The 14,420-nt window shown below is 35.8% G+C and overlaps 1 protein-coding gene across 11 annotated transcripts in view; it reads right to left on the bottom strand.

The window, feature by feature from the left end:
• Positions 1 to 14,420, bottom strand: part of LOC145686000 (uncharacterized) — a 131,171-nt gene that overhangs the window by 19,052 nt on the left and 97,699 nt on the right. For 10 of the 11 annotated variants that reach the window (XM_081758821.1, XM_081758824.1, XM_081758828.1 and 7 more), the window contains 4 exons: positions 9,259 to 9,421; positions 8,734 to 8,922; positions 3,313 to 3,396; positions 900 to 1,073 (listed from right to left, as the gene is read on the bottom strand). In XM_081758821.1, the coding sequence (XP_081614947.1) occupies positions 900 to 1,073; positions 3,313 to 3,396; positions 8,734 to 8,922; positions 9,259 to 9,421 (610 nt within the window). The remainder of the gene's footprint in view (positions 1 to 899; positions 1,074 to 3,312; positions 3,397 to 8,733; positions 8,923 to 9,258; positions 9,422 to 14,420) is intronic. The other variant, XR_014131506.1, reaches the window with a different exon arrangement.

Consider the following 14,420-nt stretch of genomic DNA (forward strand, 5'->3'; position numbering starts at 1 on the left):
CCTTAAGTTCAAGAGGTCGCATTTCCATTCAGCATGACGGATAATCTACATATTACTAAGCCATCAAGTGATAAAATATGTCAACTAATATTCTCTTATCACTAATTTGCCTTAGTATCGAGCAGTTAATAATAAATATTTATATATATATATAATAAAGTTTTACTGATCAGATACGAAACGCGTATCTCCAAATCCACTGAAAATTGAACACATGTTTCGCCTAATTGAAAATAATCGATATTACTACTTCCTAACATACTTTGACATTTTTGTTCTGTATTAAAGATATGAAGACTTTTTTTTTACCTTCCAACACTTGTCTACATTAGATAATATACAAGAAAAAGGAAGACACAAAACTAGAAAATCATGCTGCTGATTAAGTTAAATTACACTAGAATCCACAGTGTATATGTCATCAGCTTCCTATGCTTCATTTTCACGGTACCATTGGCGTCGTGTTAAAGCATTATGATCCCTTATCACGGTTTCCCCTATGTAAACCAACCCCGTATGTTCATGTCATGTAACATACGGCGGACGTGATTGTCGACAGATAGGCAGTGGGAGCAGCTGCTTAAGTTGCTCCGTCACTTGCACCGTAGCTGCATGACAATTCTGAGTGACAATCATACCCAACACATCTGTTACTTTCATCATTTTTCACCGTATAACCAAGTGCCAATAATTTCCCCTTTTGAAAATCACAGAGGTCACTCACTATACACTATCACCATCTGCTCAATTTATAGCACACTGGCGTTCTACAATTTACCCTAATAGAAGAACACCAACAACTGTCGTCCTTTGACCATTGCAAATATACCTGACGTGTTTCCTTTCAATTAAATTGATATATGTACATAATGAACATGCATATACTAAACAATACGAACCTGCTGAGCTTCTGGTAACAGATCGAGATGTTTCTTTCTCTGGTGCTGAAGAAGTTTCGCTTTTGAAGCATACTGTTTATGACACCAAGGACACCTATGCGGATGTGTGGTAACACTACCAACTGTTTGTGAAAATGTTGGGTTTGGTATTCCAGGTATTTCTGGAACTCCTCCCTGAAATATTAAAGAATTGTAAATGTGTTTTGAATAATTATAGTTACTGTCATTAAAAACAACGAGAGATATGATCTATCTCTTACTTAGCTTAATTCAAGTTACTTTATTTCCTAATTTTATGTCACTTCCATTTTTCCTTTAAATCACGGAGTTGTATACTACGTATATTAAGATGACCCATCTTCATAATTTCTTCATTGACTTTCGTTGTACAGCTTCTCTATCCTGTTATCTGGTACTTTTATTATTATTATTATTATTATTGTTGTTAAGATAATTTATCCACTGTGATGTTTTCCTAAAAAATCCATATTTGAAGAATTAAGATGCTTCTGTTGTAGTTACAATGTTAGGTAATCTAAAAACTAGTGACATATTCTATAACCAATAGGATTATGGTGTCACCGGAAAAACTGCAGAACGTCATCGAACAAAATGACGCTTTGTCGTTTCGTAGTTATTTTCGAATTACAATAAATGTATTGTCAATTTTGACCTCCAAAGGTTCAGTAACCTAATATTACTATACATAGTGTATATAAAATTCCTATTTAATTCTCTTCCCACTAAACTGTCTTGATGATACTCCCAGTGATGGCGGTGAAAATTCAGTATCTATAGGTTTTTCAATGAATTTGTATCAGTAAATTGAATAGCAGGTTAAGTACATTTTGTTTTATTGATAAGACAGTTCTTTAAGTGGCTACATCAAGCATATTTGAAATTCATTTAACTTTCTAAGAAACTTTTTTTTGTTCCAAATTTGTATAAATGACTTATTAATATAAGTTTGAAATACACTTAAGAATGTAATACTCTCTATTTATTAATATATTTATTTATTATTTATTTACTAATATGGAAGTATCCGAGATATTCCATATTAGCATGTACCTTTATCACACAATTAACAAGGCACATGTGAGCTATCAGCCACAATACTATTATTAACACTTGCAAGTTCCTGGTTTGGAAGTACGGTGACTGAAGAGTAAAGCGCTCACTTCTGGTGCAAGGGATTTCTGATTTGGTTGGTTGATTCGGAGTTTAGTGTCCTATTCAGCACTGAGACCATATGAGACGTGGAATCCCAACCACGTGAAGATTCCTGGTTTGATTCCACGACTTTGTGGTGGAGAACGTCTTATCCGTGAGTTTTCACGGGCTTATAATTTCGCCAATTTTTTCATGATCTTTTAGGATTCTGCTTTATCCTAAGGGATATAATCGTGGAACATAAAGCTAAAGATTTTAATATGTTTTCGTTCCAAATCTCTTTACCACATTAGTCTCAGTTCCTTGAACAAGAATCCCACTTTGAATAGGGTAGACACGATAACTGCACTTTTCTTAAATACGTTACACCCACCTGCTAACAAAGGGAAAAAAACGAAGGTTTGTTCATGATTCTTTATACCCAGATTATACTTTGAAAACACTGCCGCATCTGTTCAATGTAATGTATAGAAGTTGAGAAGGGGATAAGTAAAATAATTAACAAAATCGAAATGAAGGCTAACAAATACAAAGCATAATTCACTTTACAAATCTTAAGTAAATGATATTTACAAAATGATGTGTAAAAACAGAAAACAAGAGACAAAATCATAGTCCATTGATGAAATACTACAGATCAAAATTCTACTTCCATAGTAGGTAATGATAGAAGTTGAGTATATTGAAGGGCAGACGTGCATTAAAGCATGGGAGAGCAGACTGAAATGGATAATTACAAACTTCGTTTGTTCGTCTCATTGCAAGAATTCGGACAATATCCTAATTACATTCTTCTACCAAACTTTATATTATCTAAAGCAGATTTGTATTGTTTTGTTTTTAGTGGGAAAAACATGATTCATCTGTATTACCTTCCGTGACAAGGGTATCAGTCTTAAATTTTTGCAATTTCAGCTAACAATATCTACAACGTTATAATGCTTATTATCTAATTTTACTCTTTCAATTTTAATACGAAAAAGCGTAGAAACCAACACTAAAGGCATTACTTATTACTTCGTCATTGATAGCGTAACAATTTTCTGATTGTGAAATTCCCTATTCTAATCACTTTTAACACGCTGCTCTAGAAAAGAAACAGAATTTCGTTACAACTGACCTATAATTTATGAACAATTCTGAAACAGAGAACTGCTGTTCGAATTATATCTTTTTCCTTCTTACGTGTATATCTAATCCCTAAGTATCGAAACAAAACAACATAAGTCATGTTACATACTTTTCTTCTATTACTCATGGGAAGCTCTGCTCCAGGATGATTCTTCAATATATGTGCCTTCCGCTTAGAACTGCTTTTGTATATCTGAAAAGAACAAAACGAATATACTATACAAATAAATACATGCCTTAAAAAATAATATTTTAACTGCATCACTCAACAATTTGGAAATTGGTATCAAAGCTATTCTATATCGAAAAGGTTAATTAAATATAACAGCTGAACTATATTTTAATCCTAAGACAAACATCCATGCCAGCTTCCATTCAAATCCACTCTTCCTTGGAAAATGAAGTTCTTTGTTATCACAATATATCCTTAAAATTCCACACCATTATTACCGTTTAACACTCGCCCAACGGATATCGGGTCACGTTTTATTTTAACTTTTTTCCTATTTCTTCTTCCTTTTTCCGCTCATCGGCCTACGTATGCTTCTTTCAACCTACGTACCATGCAGTAACACTTCCATTACGCTAGCATTCTTTGTTTGGCAACCACAAATAAACAATTCTATGTCTGGGTCATGAATGACCCGGTCTTTGCTCTTTACGTGAAGAATATTTTATTTGTCTTGTCTACCTCACAGCGTCCGATTTGTTGCCATTTGACTCACTCTGCATAATCACTTTTACTCTTTGCTCATTCCCTTAGCAAGCTTCAACATGTCAGCAGTGTTGCCACGTGGTAGAACTTCCCACAAAACGGGAAATTCATATCAGTTACGGGAATCCGGGTTATTTTCTTCCAAATATGTAGGATATGAGATAATTTTCTTCAAAATATGTAGCAATGGAAACGCATGGTAATTAATATATATATGCATATCTCGGTGTGTTTGTGTATGTTATATACTTGCGGGAAACATTGAACAATATTGGAAAATTTCATGTCTTCGAACGGGAAATTTCTCTTCACGAACTGATAACACTGCCTGTCAGAGTAAATATCAAACATTTTCGTCCAATTTTACTCGTGCTGACGAAGAATGTAAATAAACTGTGCGCGTCTGTTTCTGTGCGGTAATAATGTCCGAGCAAAAGTTTTTGAAAACTTCAGATGAGATATTTCGTGAACTGATTAGACAGCAAAAAGAAAGTGCTGAAGTTATCATACTATATTAATATTTTTAAAGCCAGTATTTACAATGCAAAATCATTGAGAACATTTGCGACAATGAAAAGATCATTTTTATTTCTGTAAACTTTTCGGTGTAATCCTTTGATGTGGAGAAAAAAAAAAGAATAAAAAAAAGGAAAAGAAAACTTTCCGCCAACAATGAATAGTACATGAAAACTCCACACTATATTGTTTTGTGTACCTTTTGAACTTGAGCACTTTCTGTACTTTGTGGTGGCATCTTTTATTTTCCCTTTCTGTATATATGCACTTCTAAGGCGCGCACACACGTGATAAAAAAACCTAACTCGAGTAAAGCATATCTCTTTACAGTGCATTAAGTAGAGAGTTTATTAAATATGAAAGAAACTGGTTGCATAAAATATTAATAAATATATCAAGATATTTAGAATATTTAGTGTGCAGTAAATAGTATACATTATACAGATTAATGTAAAACAATGATTGAGATTAAATAAAGCATAATAAAGCATAATTTGAAAAAAAAAAAAAAAAAACAATTAAACACGAAAATAAAGCATAATGTGGGTTGCTCTACTGATGCCCTATGATAATCATACTAGACATTACGATGAAATAAATACTGAAATATACAGTATCAAGCTTTTCATTACCACGCTAGCAAAATGACAGGATACAGTATAGTTAATCGAGATACACCCGAATATGATGATTAAATTTAAACTTTTTGTTTAGCTATAATTTTGTCCGACGATAAGTTATACGAGGGCCATTAGGAAAGTAACCTCCGATTGGTTAAAAAAGGAACACCAAAGTAAATACGAAGAATTTATTACATACATCTGAAAACTACTACTTTGCTCTATTTTTCAAATCTCTGCACTAGCTTAGAAATTCCATCAGCATAAAAATCTCCTGCCTGTGCCTTGAGCTACAGTACATACTTTCTGTAACCTAACCTCTACGTCACTACGTCACGTAACACAGTCCTGGAAATTTCTGGAAATTCATCGGAAAGCTCCGAGATTGTGAAACGTTGAGTTTCACAAATTTTTCCTTCAATTTTCTGAACGAGTTTATCAGTGACCATTGATGGCCTACCACTCCTCTCTTCGTTATGAATGTATGTTCGTCCACTTCTAAATGAACGAACAACTCCTTCACTCATCACCTTGGTCCATACACGGCACAAAGTTCCCGACGAACAGCTGCTGCCGAATATTCTGTTGCCGTAGGAAAACGTATAAAAGCTCGCACCTCGCACTTGGCGCTGTTTTTATTGCAGCACACATTTTGAGACGCTACGAAAAGTGGAACTAGTGATCAGTCAATCTTCACTCTTCTACGGCTGGACTCAGACTGATCCACCGCAAACGTCTGTGCAAAGATAGTAGCGCTGCCCCCACTACTTCAGTAATCGGAGTTTCCGAATGTACCTCGTATATCAATACAGACTACATCAAGCTGAACAAACTGACACGCATGAAATTAAATTTTCATGAGTAGGATAATTTTCGAAAACAAAAATCTTTTATGTCGGTGAAAAGTACGTCATTCGTTGCCAATCTGATGCAATTGATAATTTTTATTCTGCTGAAATAATTACTTACGAAAAAAAAAAAAAGTGTTAAATAGCAGATTGTATCTATTGTTTGATTCCTCGTAGCAATGGCATGTATAATCCTAACATGAGAACATACAAAGGGCACTAGCAAAGTTTTGCAATGGAACAGAACGGATCGTCACAGGAGTTTGCAACTTAGCGCGTGTTTAGACATGTCCAAACCTGCACTGCAGAAGCTCTAGTCATTGTCTCAGTGTCAGCTGATTTTCAGTTGTGTTAGTGAAAAGAGGTGGAGATATTGTCGTGGTCAAAAACTGAATATCGACAATTTTGCACGTGGTTTAAGTGATGATCAGTGTTTAAAGGCAATGACTCCTGTGCTTGGAAACAATTGTCCTCACCGTATAACGATATTTAAGTGATACCGAGAGTTTCAAAGGGAAATTTCAGACTTGAGGACGCTCCAAGTTCAGGTCGGCCATCTTCATCTGTGACTTTACAAAACACTGCTGCAGTAAGGAAAATGCTTGAGACAGACGGGCTATATACCATCAAATAGAGGTATGCTTGGGCATTAATGCACCAGCAGTTCGTGCTATTCTCCGCGATCAACTTCGAGTTACAAAGATTTGTACCCTTCGGGTACCACATGATTTGACCGACAAGCAGATGGCACGCCGTGTTTCATGATGCCGTGAAATGTTGAAATAATTTAAAAACGGAAAAACTTCCTCTGTGATCAGTAGTGTGACAGGTGACGAAACTTGGCTCTATTACTATGACGTCCCGACCAAGGCTCAAAACAAAAGTGTGGGTGTTCGAAAGTCCACATCAGTGAAGAAGAGAATGGTAGCGGTACTTTTTAGTATGCGAGGAACTGTCTAGCGACTTGCCTTAGAAACACAGCAGACAATCACAGGAAGGTGGTATACCGAGGAATGTCTGCCTAAAGTTCTTACAGTTCTCAAACAGTTGCGCCCAAACTCAAGAATGGACGCATGGTTTCTCCCCCACGCTAACGCTCCAGCGCACCGTTCAAAAGTTTGCTCAGAGTATTTAGCCAGCATTGGACTAAAACTATTAAGAGCATCCTCCGTATCTCGCTCCCTGTGACTTTGCGTTGTTCCCCCATGTGAAAACCATTCTGACAGGAAGGCGTTTTATAAACGATGACGCCCTACTAAGGGCTTGGACGATTAGTATGCCCAGATCTGTCGAAAGATGGCAGAATTTCTTTGACTACTGGTTTCGAAGAATGGAAAAATGTGTAATGTGTGGTGGAAAGTACTTTGAAAAAGTAAAAAAATAAGGTCGTATTGCAAAAACTTTCCTAGTGCCCTTTGTAAGAATGAAACGGGTCAACTGGTCTTCCTTACACCATTATTTTCTATAGGCGTGAATTCAACGAAAATTCAAACGGAAAAGTGTGGAACTGAGCCGCACATTTTGCCTATTGTACCGAAGCAACAAGCATTTCGCCACCGTGTCCGTATCCTAACTACTCTTGAGGTCAGCGCTCATACTTTCAGATCAGAATGAATTGTACCACAACTTCTGTTGTGTTGACAAAGTTCGTGCTTCTGTTATTTTTTGGTGGTGTCCTAAAACTATTATCAGAAGAGCCTGGTACGACTGATTCGCGAACGAGATGCTGGGAATCAGTGGACCAAGATGGCGGCACCCTTGCAGGTTAGTACCAAATTGGAGCCCCGGAGTGTCATTAAATTTCTGTTAGTTGAAGCGTTGAAACTAATCGAAATTCACCATCGGATGACAGTGCAATATGGTGAAAGTTGTTTGAGTCGAACACAAATGTAGAAGCGGGCAGGTAAGTTCAAACGGAGTGTAACAAGTGTTGAAGATTTCGCAACTCGAGCAATGTTGTTCTCCGTGACTGCATAGACAGAGCGTTCTGGGCGTGGGAAATCTTCAACAATTGTTACACTCCGTTTGAACTTGTCTGCCCACTTACACTTGTGCTCGAAACTCTCACATAGCTTAATACTGGAAGCTGAGGGGTGAAACAGCTGATGGGAAACAGCGTGTTCTGTTTTTACATTATGGTTCGTTCATCTGCCAGCTGCACTAACACAAAATAAGTTTTTACGCTTCATATCGTCCGTATCATAAAAACATACAGCAAATCACAAACGGAACTATTTTTTGATGCGACGGGACTTTTAGTCGTTGTTAGCTCACACAAAACTATGGTCAATGATTTATTAAAGGAAGTATGCATATCGAACAGATAAAAATACAAATAAATAAATAAAGGTACTTCATATTGCATTCCCTTTCATGAAATATCTCTACAGAATGTTTAGAAGTAGTCTCGTTTGAGAGGGCACTAAAATAAGCATCAAAATTCTAATTCTACTTCTTAAGATCTACATTTCTTCCAGAGAAAAATGGATGCTACGAAGAATTGGAAGCTTCTTAGGGAGGCTTGAATACGTTCTGATCTTCCTCTTTCTTTTTCTGCAGTTTTCGTTGGCTCAGGATGCAATATGTCTGAAAGGTTCTAGTATTTTTAAAACCACTTTTCACATCTTTTTAAAAGAAAAATACGTTTTATAACTTTTTATGTCTTTACGATCTTACGCAATTTTCTTCTTTCTTTTTTAATTGGAATCTTTTTTCGACTAGTATAAAACCACAATGACATGCCATGAAAACAAATGACCTATGTTAAATCGAAGCACTTCTCGCAAAGATGGCTGTTAAAATTCCCATGCACTCTTTAAGCAGATACTAACCTTCTCACAATACTGGCAATAGTAATCTCGCGTAGTCTTCAGAATAGGCAAATTCAGCTCTGGAACAGAATCCGGACTAACATCAGGATGTCTTTTAGCTAAGTGATTAACCAGCATACCTCTCCGTTTAAACCCAAGAAGGCAAGTGTGGCATTTATATATAAATCGATGGTAATCAGTGGGAGAAACCTGAAAAAGAAATGTTAAATATTTTACTTGAGCATGAAGTGTTTTCTCTCTTTCCTAGTTTAAATAAAAAAAATTCAATAAATAAAAATTGACTGAAATATTGCATTAACTAAATTGAGACTTCCGTAGAATAAAGAATTATGAGGGACAGAAAAGTATTTTGCTATGCAGCGAATGATGCAGAATTATCGCGTCATTCTGATACATCAAGATGCATAAATCACAGAAGTCGGTAACAAAATTCTGTACTCAGAGAACTCTTAAACATAATTCTATCTCTGATATGAAAATATTATCCATCTGCACTTGAAAATTAGATATCAGAGTGATACTAACCTTCGGAACAAATTTTTTAGTAGTCGACGGTCTCATTGGTTTCAGAGCCAACTTCGCTTCTCTTTCGGCAGAATGCATCCTCTTCATGTGCTCTTTCAGCTTGTCTTTTCTTTTAAACTGTTTCCCACAATTAGCACACAGGAATTCTCTGTGATCTGAATGCCTACAGAAAGCATATTAATTAGTTGTAGTTAACCATGAAGTGAATACAAATACATACTTGGTAATAACCATGAAGTGAATTCAAATACTAATTTCGTAAAATCAATCTATTAGGTAATATTACGTTTTAAGCCTGTCACAGTGTGTGAGCATGCTTGTTGGAAAATCAGTAAGTCACGTTCGCCACCTGCTTAATTTAGAAGCAATTTTGAAACAAAAGGGCAACTGTACACGGTTATTATTATTGCTTTGTAAGTTGAAAGAGCTGTCTCAGGATGACCGGCCAACATAGCTGGTAATTCAAAGAAAATGTAAATTACTTTCTTGTTTACGCTGCTGTGATACACACTAATTGAATTCGAGGAACACGGTAAACAAGACAATTTGATTGGATCACTCATCCTGACCATTTTCTCAATTCATATGTTGAATATGAAAATGCTTAAGCCGCGTATTATTGCCATCAAGCATCCTTTGACTATGTCTCAAGCACTGTTATTCTCACACCAAAAAGAGTCCAAGAGCGTATTACTCCAATACAGTATCTTATGGTTACGTACATATGACAAAAATATTTTCACGAAATGAACAGCAACTATTACTATCTTCTATCCTACAAGCGAAAAAACAAGAATTTGTGTATTTAGCAATTATTTTCATTGGTATTTCGTAACTTCGTCACAAAAAAACGAGGAAAAACAAGGTTCATTCTTTTTAAATAAAAAATCCCTGAATACTAAGTACCTTAGTTATCTTCTTCATTCTACATTCAAAATACCACTTCTCATTTTATAATTTTGCTACATATTATTTATCCACGAATGATTCCTAACTTCAAAGCGAAATTTATAAACGCTAGTAGAAACGGATTTTGGAGTGTGTGTGTGTGGAAGGAAGGGGAGGGGGGGAACGAAGAAATTCACGGATCTGCCCCAACGCGGATACTCAAGAAGAAATTGATTATAAGTTCCAATGCTCCTAATAAGCACTCGTAGGTTACTCTGTTCATGTTATACATGTTGTTCAAAATGCGTACATATTCATCTTAATAGCACGGAATCACCATAAGCTGTCACATATGCAGTTGTTCGGGTACGCAGCCTGTCGTACAGACATGAATATGATATCCCACGTTTACTGCAGATTTCGGTGTACATGAGTACTGGTCATTGTCAGAGACTGGCTAACGGTCCGACCCTGTTTCACTTGGTCTTACACGCGCTTGATAGGGCTTAACTCCGGAGACCAAGCAGCCAAGTAGAAAACGTACATTGAGTATAGTACGCTGAACTGCCCTGATTGTACCAAGATATGTCTAATCCTGTTGAAAGATGGGGCACTGAGAAGTGTTCAGATAAGGCAACAAGACTGACGACGCCATTTATATATAATGCATTAGTCATAGTCCCCTGTGGCAGAGCTCACTCCCTTCCCATCAGAGTATCAGGTGTGGTTCCTGTACAGTGAGTATAAACACATGCTAGACTTTTCCATCTAACTGCACATCTACAGCCGTGACTGCATCCTAAAGAGAAACGACTCTCATTTCTAAACTACACTACTTCGCCACTGCAGTCTCTCTCACACCACCACCGAATTGTTCGAAAAGAACGCAGAAACGTACACCACCTTTGAACAATCGACTGATGAGTGTTAATATGCTCTTATGCACTGGTGGTCGCAATCATTTCAGTTAAACCGGGACCTCTCTCCAAGCACTCCGTGGACTGCCTGCCTTCAACCGCTTCTGATGCTGGATCTCAGAGTGCGTGGCAATTATATAGACTCAATCACTGGAAGCTATACCAACTTGTTGTTGGAAGAAATATTGCCTGTACACTATTACAAAAACAGTTACGACTCTATCGATAATCGAGTACATGTTTTTCACCATATAGATAAGTTTTCAGAAGAAAACAATGCTCTGCATAAAATCAGATGTAGGAGTTCATGTAAACTGTCTTTTGTTGAGTATTACACAAAAATACGAACAGAAATTCGGATGTAAAAACTATTTTAAATTAACACAGAATTAACTATTTTGAATTTCTGTGAATATGCTTTGCAATAACCTAGCTACAAATATTTAATATATAAAGTGCCCTATAATTTTGTAATAAAAAGAACTTTGAAAATAGTGTATTAAAAATGACATTTTTTTTCTGAATACTTAAAACATAATTAGTTTTATTCTAAATATTTTTCTTAATGTAATCTGAATTTAACCTAACCCTATCAAGCCTGGCAACAGCATAATGTAATACAGAAAATAAGTTGAGCCAAACTTAGAATTTTTTAAAAAAGAGGAAGGCTATACACTATCATGGATAATTCGAAATTTCCAAGACTGTGAATCTTACGAACTGATGCCTTAATAAATCAAGTAGTAAAGTGCGAATAAGAAGCAAGCTATCTGACTCTTTCAGAATTTATACTAATCTGAAACAAGGGGAAACCCTATTCCCAATTACTTTCAACTTCCAACATACGCGATTACGAGAATTAAAATAAATAAATAAATAAAAATAAGAAAAACAAAACTGATTCAGATACCTCTGACAGCATATATCATATTCACTGCAAGAAAATACTAATATTTTTGGGAGGCCACGGTGGCTCAACGATAGCGCACTCACCTCTGAAGCGTGAGGTCTCTGGTTCTTCACGAGGTCACGTTCTGCGTGAACTAGCTTTTACAATTTTTCATGTTACACAAGCATATCTTCTGTTTTATTTGAGCCAGAAATAGTTTACTGGCAGATATCGACAGTACAACGTACTACTACAGAAATACACCTGGATAGAGGTAGCAGGGTGTCTATCGGTCACGAAAGACATGAAAAAGTCACGAAATTTATCTTCTGGGTCACGATTTTTTTTTTTTTTTAATCTGTACAAATCTGGAAATTTTGAATTATCCATGATATTGTATAGCCTTCCTCTTTTTTAAAAAAATTCTAAGTATAGACTGGAAAATTTTGTTCTATAAAGCGTCAAAATTCACCACCAAAAATGTCTAGTTATGGCTTTAAACGCTACCAAATCGCAAGCAAAGCACGATTCTATTGCATGCGTGAAAATTCAGCCCAATTCGGACCCAAATTCGCTCTTGAGAATGTTACTAAATGTTATGGTTTGGGAAAGAAAAGGTCACGAAAAAGTCAGGAAATTTCATTTTGGAATTTTAGTAGATACCCTGGGTAGTCAAAGTTAAGCTTCCGTTCAATAGAACTGCAACCCGAATTTACAGTATAAAAATAACCTGTTTCGGTCTGATAGTGATCAGAACCTAGTAAAAAGTTACTCACGAAACATGTCGCATCATATGTAAAGACATCTGGAGTATTATCTAATATTTAGAAACAACAAACTTTTGGCAAGCATATTTCGCGTTTCTTTTGGTAGTACGAATACTGCGACACATTTTCAAATATTGTGCCCACGTGTGTGAAAGCAAAGACGGAAAAAATAAAAAAATGTCTGTTTAAATGCCAAATGGAACGAATTTATAGATTTATATGAGACGATTTTGTCAGTCTTGTTTTCCAAGGAATTTGTCATCACGTAAATAGATACATAAGGGTCTTGCATCCATAGATAACGTAGGAAATAACCTTTTCCAATATAATGGCGTAACTTTAGCGCGCTATTGATAAAAACAACAACAAAATTGCCACAATCTTCAAAAGATAAAAATTATTTTTAAAAATATTGTACTCAATAGCAGGACAAATGTCGGCTTTGCACATATACTATACATTCGAGACTGATTATGCTTGATGGTGAGCAAGTATCAGAATAAACATTACTAAGTACGCATCAAATTCTGTAGTCTAATGGAGAGCATCATGAATCTCAGAAACTACATGTTCTCTTTAATGAATGTGGAATTCAGAAAGACCCGTAGTACGAAAACAAATCCACATACACGATGGCTGTTCAATAAAGAATGATGATCATTTTTGTGTGATATACGTGCTGCGGGAAATGAGTTCTATATCCTACATATAGCCCAAAATGAAATGTATTGATAGAAAAATTTATACTATTCTGGCTACACAACTTCGCCCGTAATAGATGTGATTAAACATATGCACTGATCCACGTACGGGAAATTGGAGGTGGACCAGGAAGGAGCAATATGCTGCATTAAAGTTTTTTTTTTTGTCTCAGGAAAATAGCAAGTGAGGTACATGCAATGCTTCATGTATCAGCATGTGGTACGTACACACACAACAGTAAGTGGAAATTAATGTACTAAAGCCTTGCAATATTAGGCAAAATAGACCATGTCTCCATGTAACAACGAAGATGCTATTACCATGATAGTGCTTGCCTGCGAATGGCGAATGTTGTGTCTGATTATATTCCCAAAGAGAATATGAAATCCCACCATCTTTCTAGTCCAGACCTGGCTGTGTGACTTTTCCTACTCCTCACCAAAACACCTTCGTACTAAACATTTTTCGTCATAAAAGTAAGTGATTAAATCTTTTGAGGCGATAGTAAAGGGCCTTTTAAAACCATAATAAATTCGCTGGGACAAGTACATCGCACTTAATAGGGATTACTCTGAAAAAGCCTATCACAAATATAAGATCGAGTAAAAACATGTAGGAAAGAAGAATAATCATCATTCATTTAATATCTTTATACCTAGCATTTTGTCAAATTTAAAATAATTGATGTTAAAGTTTAAAGTACACTGATCTATTTGAAAGACTGATAACAATCATCGGAGAAATTTAAAATATAAAGAAGCCAGATACTTTGAAACAATATAAATTCAGTCTCTCTTAAGTCTACATGTTATTTCTTATAGCGATGCTTAACATTAACATTGAAAGTCAGTGTAGAGTTGTTTGAAACTGTGATACTCAATTATGAAGTAACAGCGCAAGAATTAATGTTCTTATACTAACTACCGGTATTATTATTACAACGTTCTTTATTTTTTACACTAAGGTTATGGGATTTGTTCTATATTAATAATTACAGCT

Source organism: Thermobia domestica, chromosome 5 (assembly GCF_964235325.1).
Source record: "Thermobia domestica chromosome 5, izTheDome1.hap1.1, whole genome shotgun sequence".
Lineage (NCBI taxonomy): Eukaryota > Metazoa > Arthropoda > Insecta > Zygentoma > Lepismatidae > Thermobia > Thermobia domestica.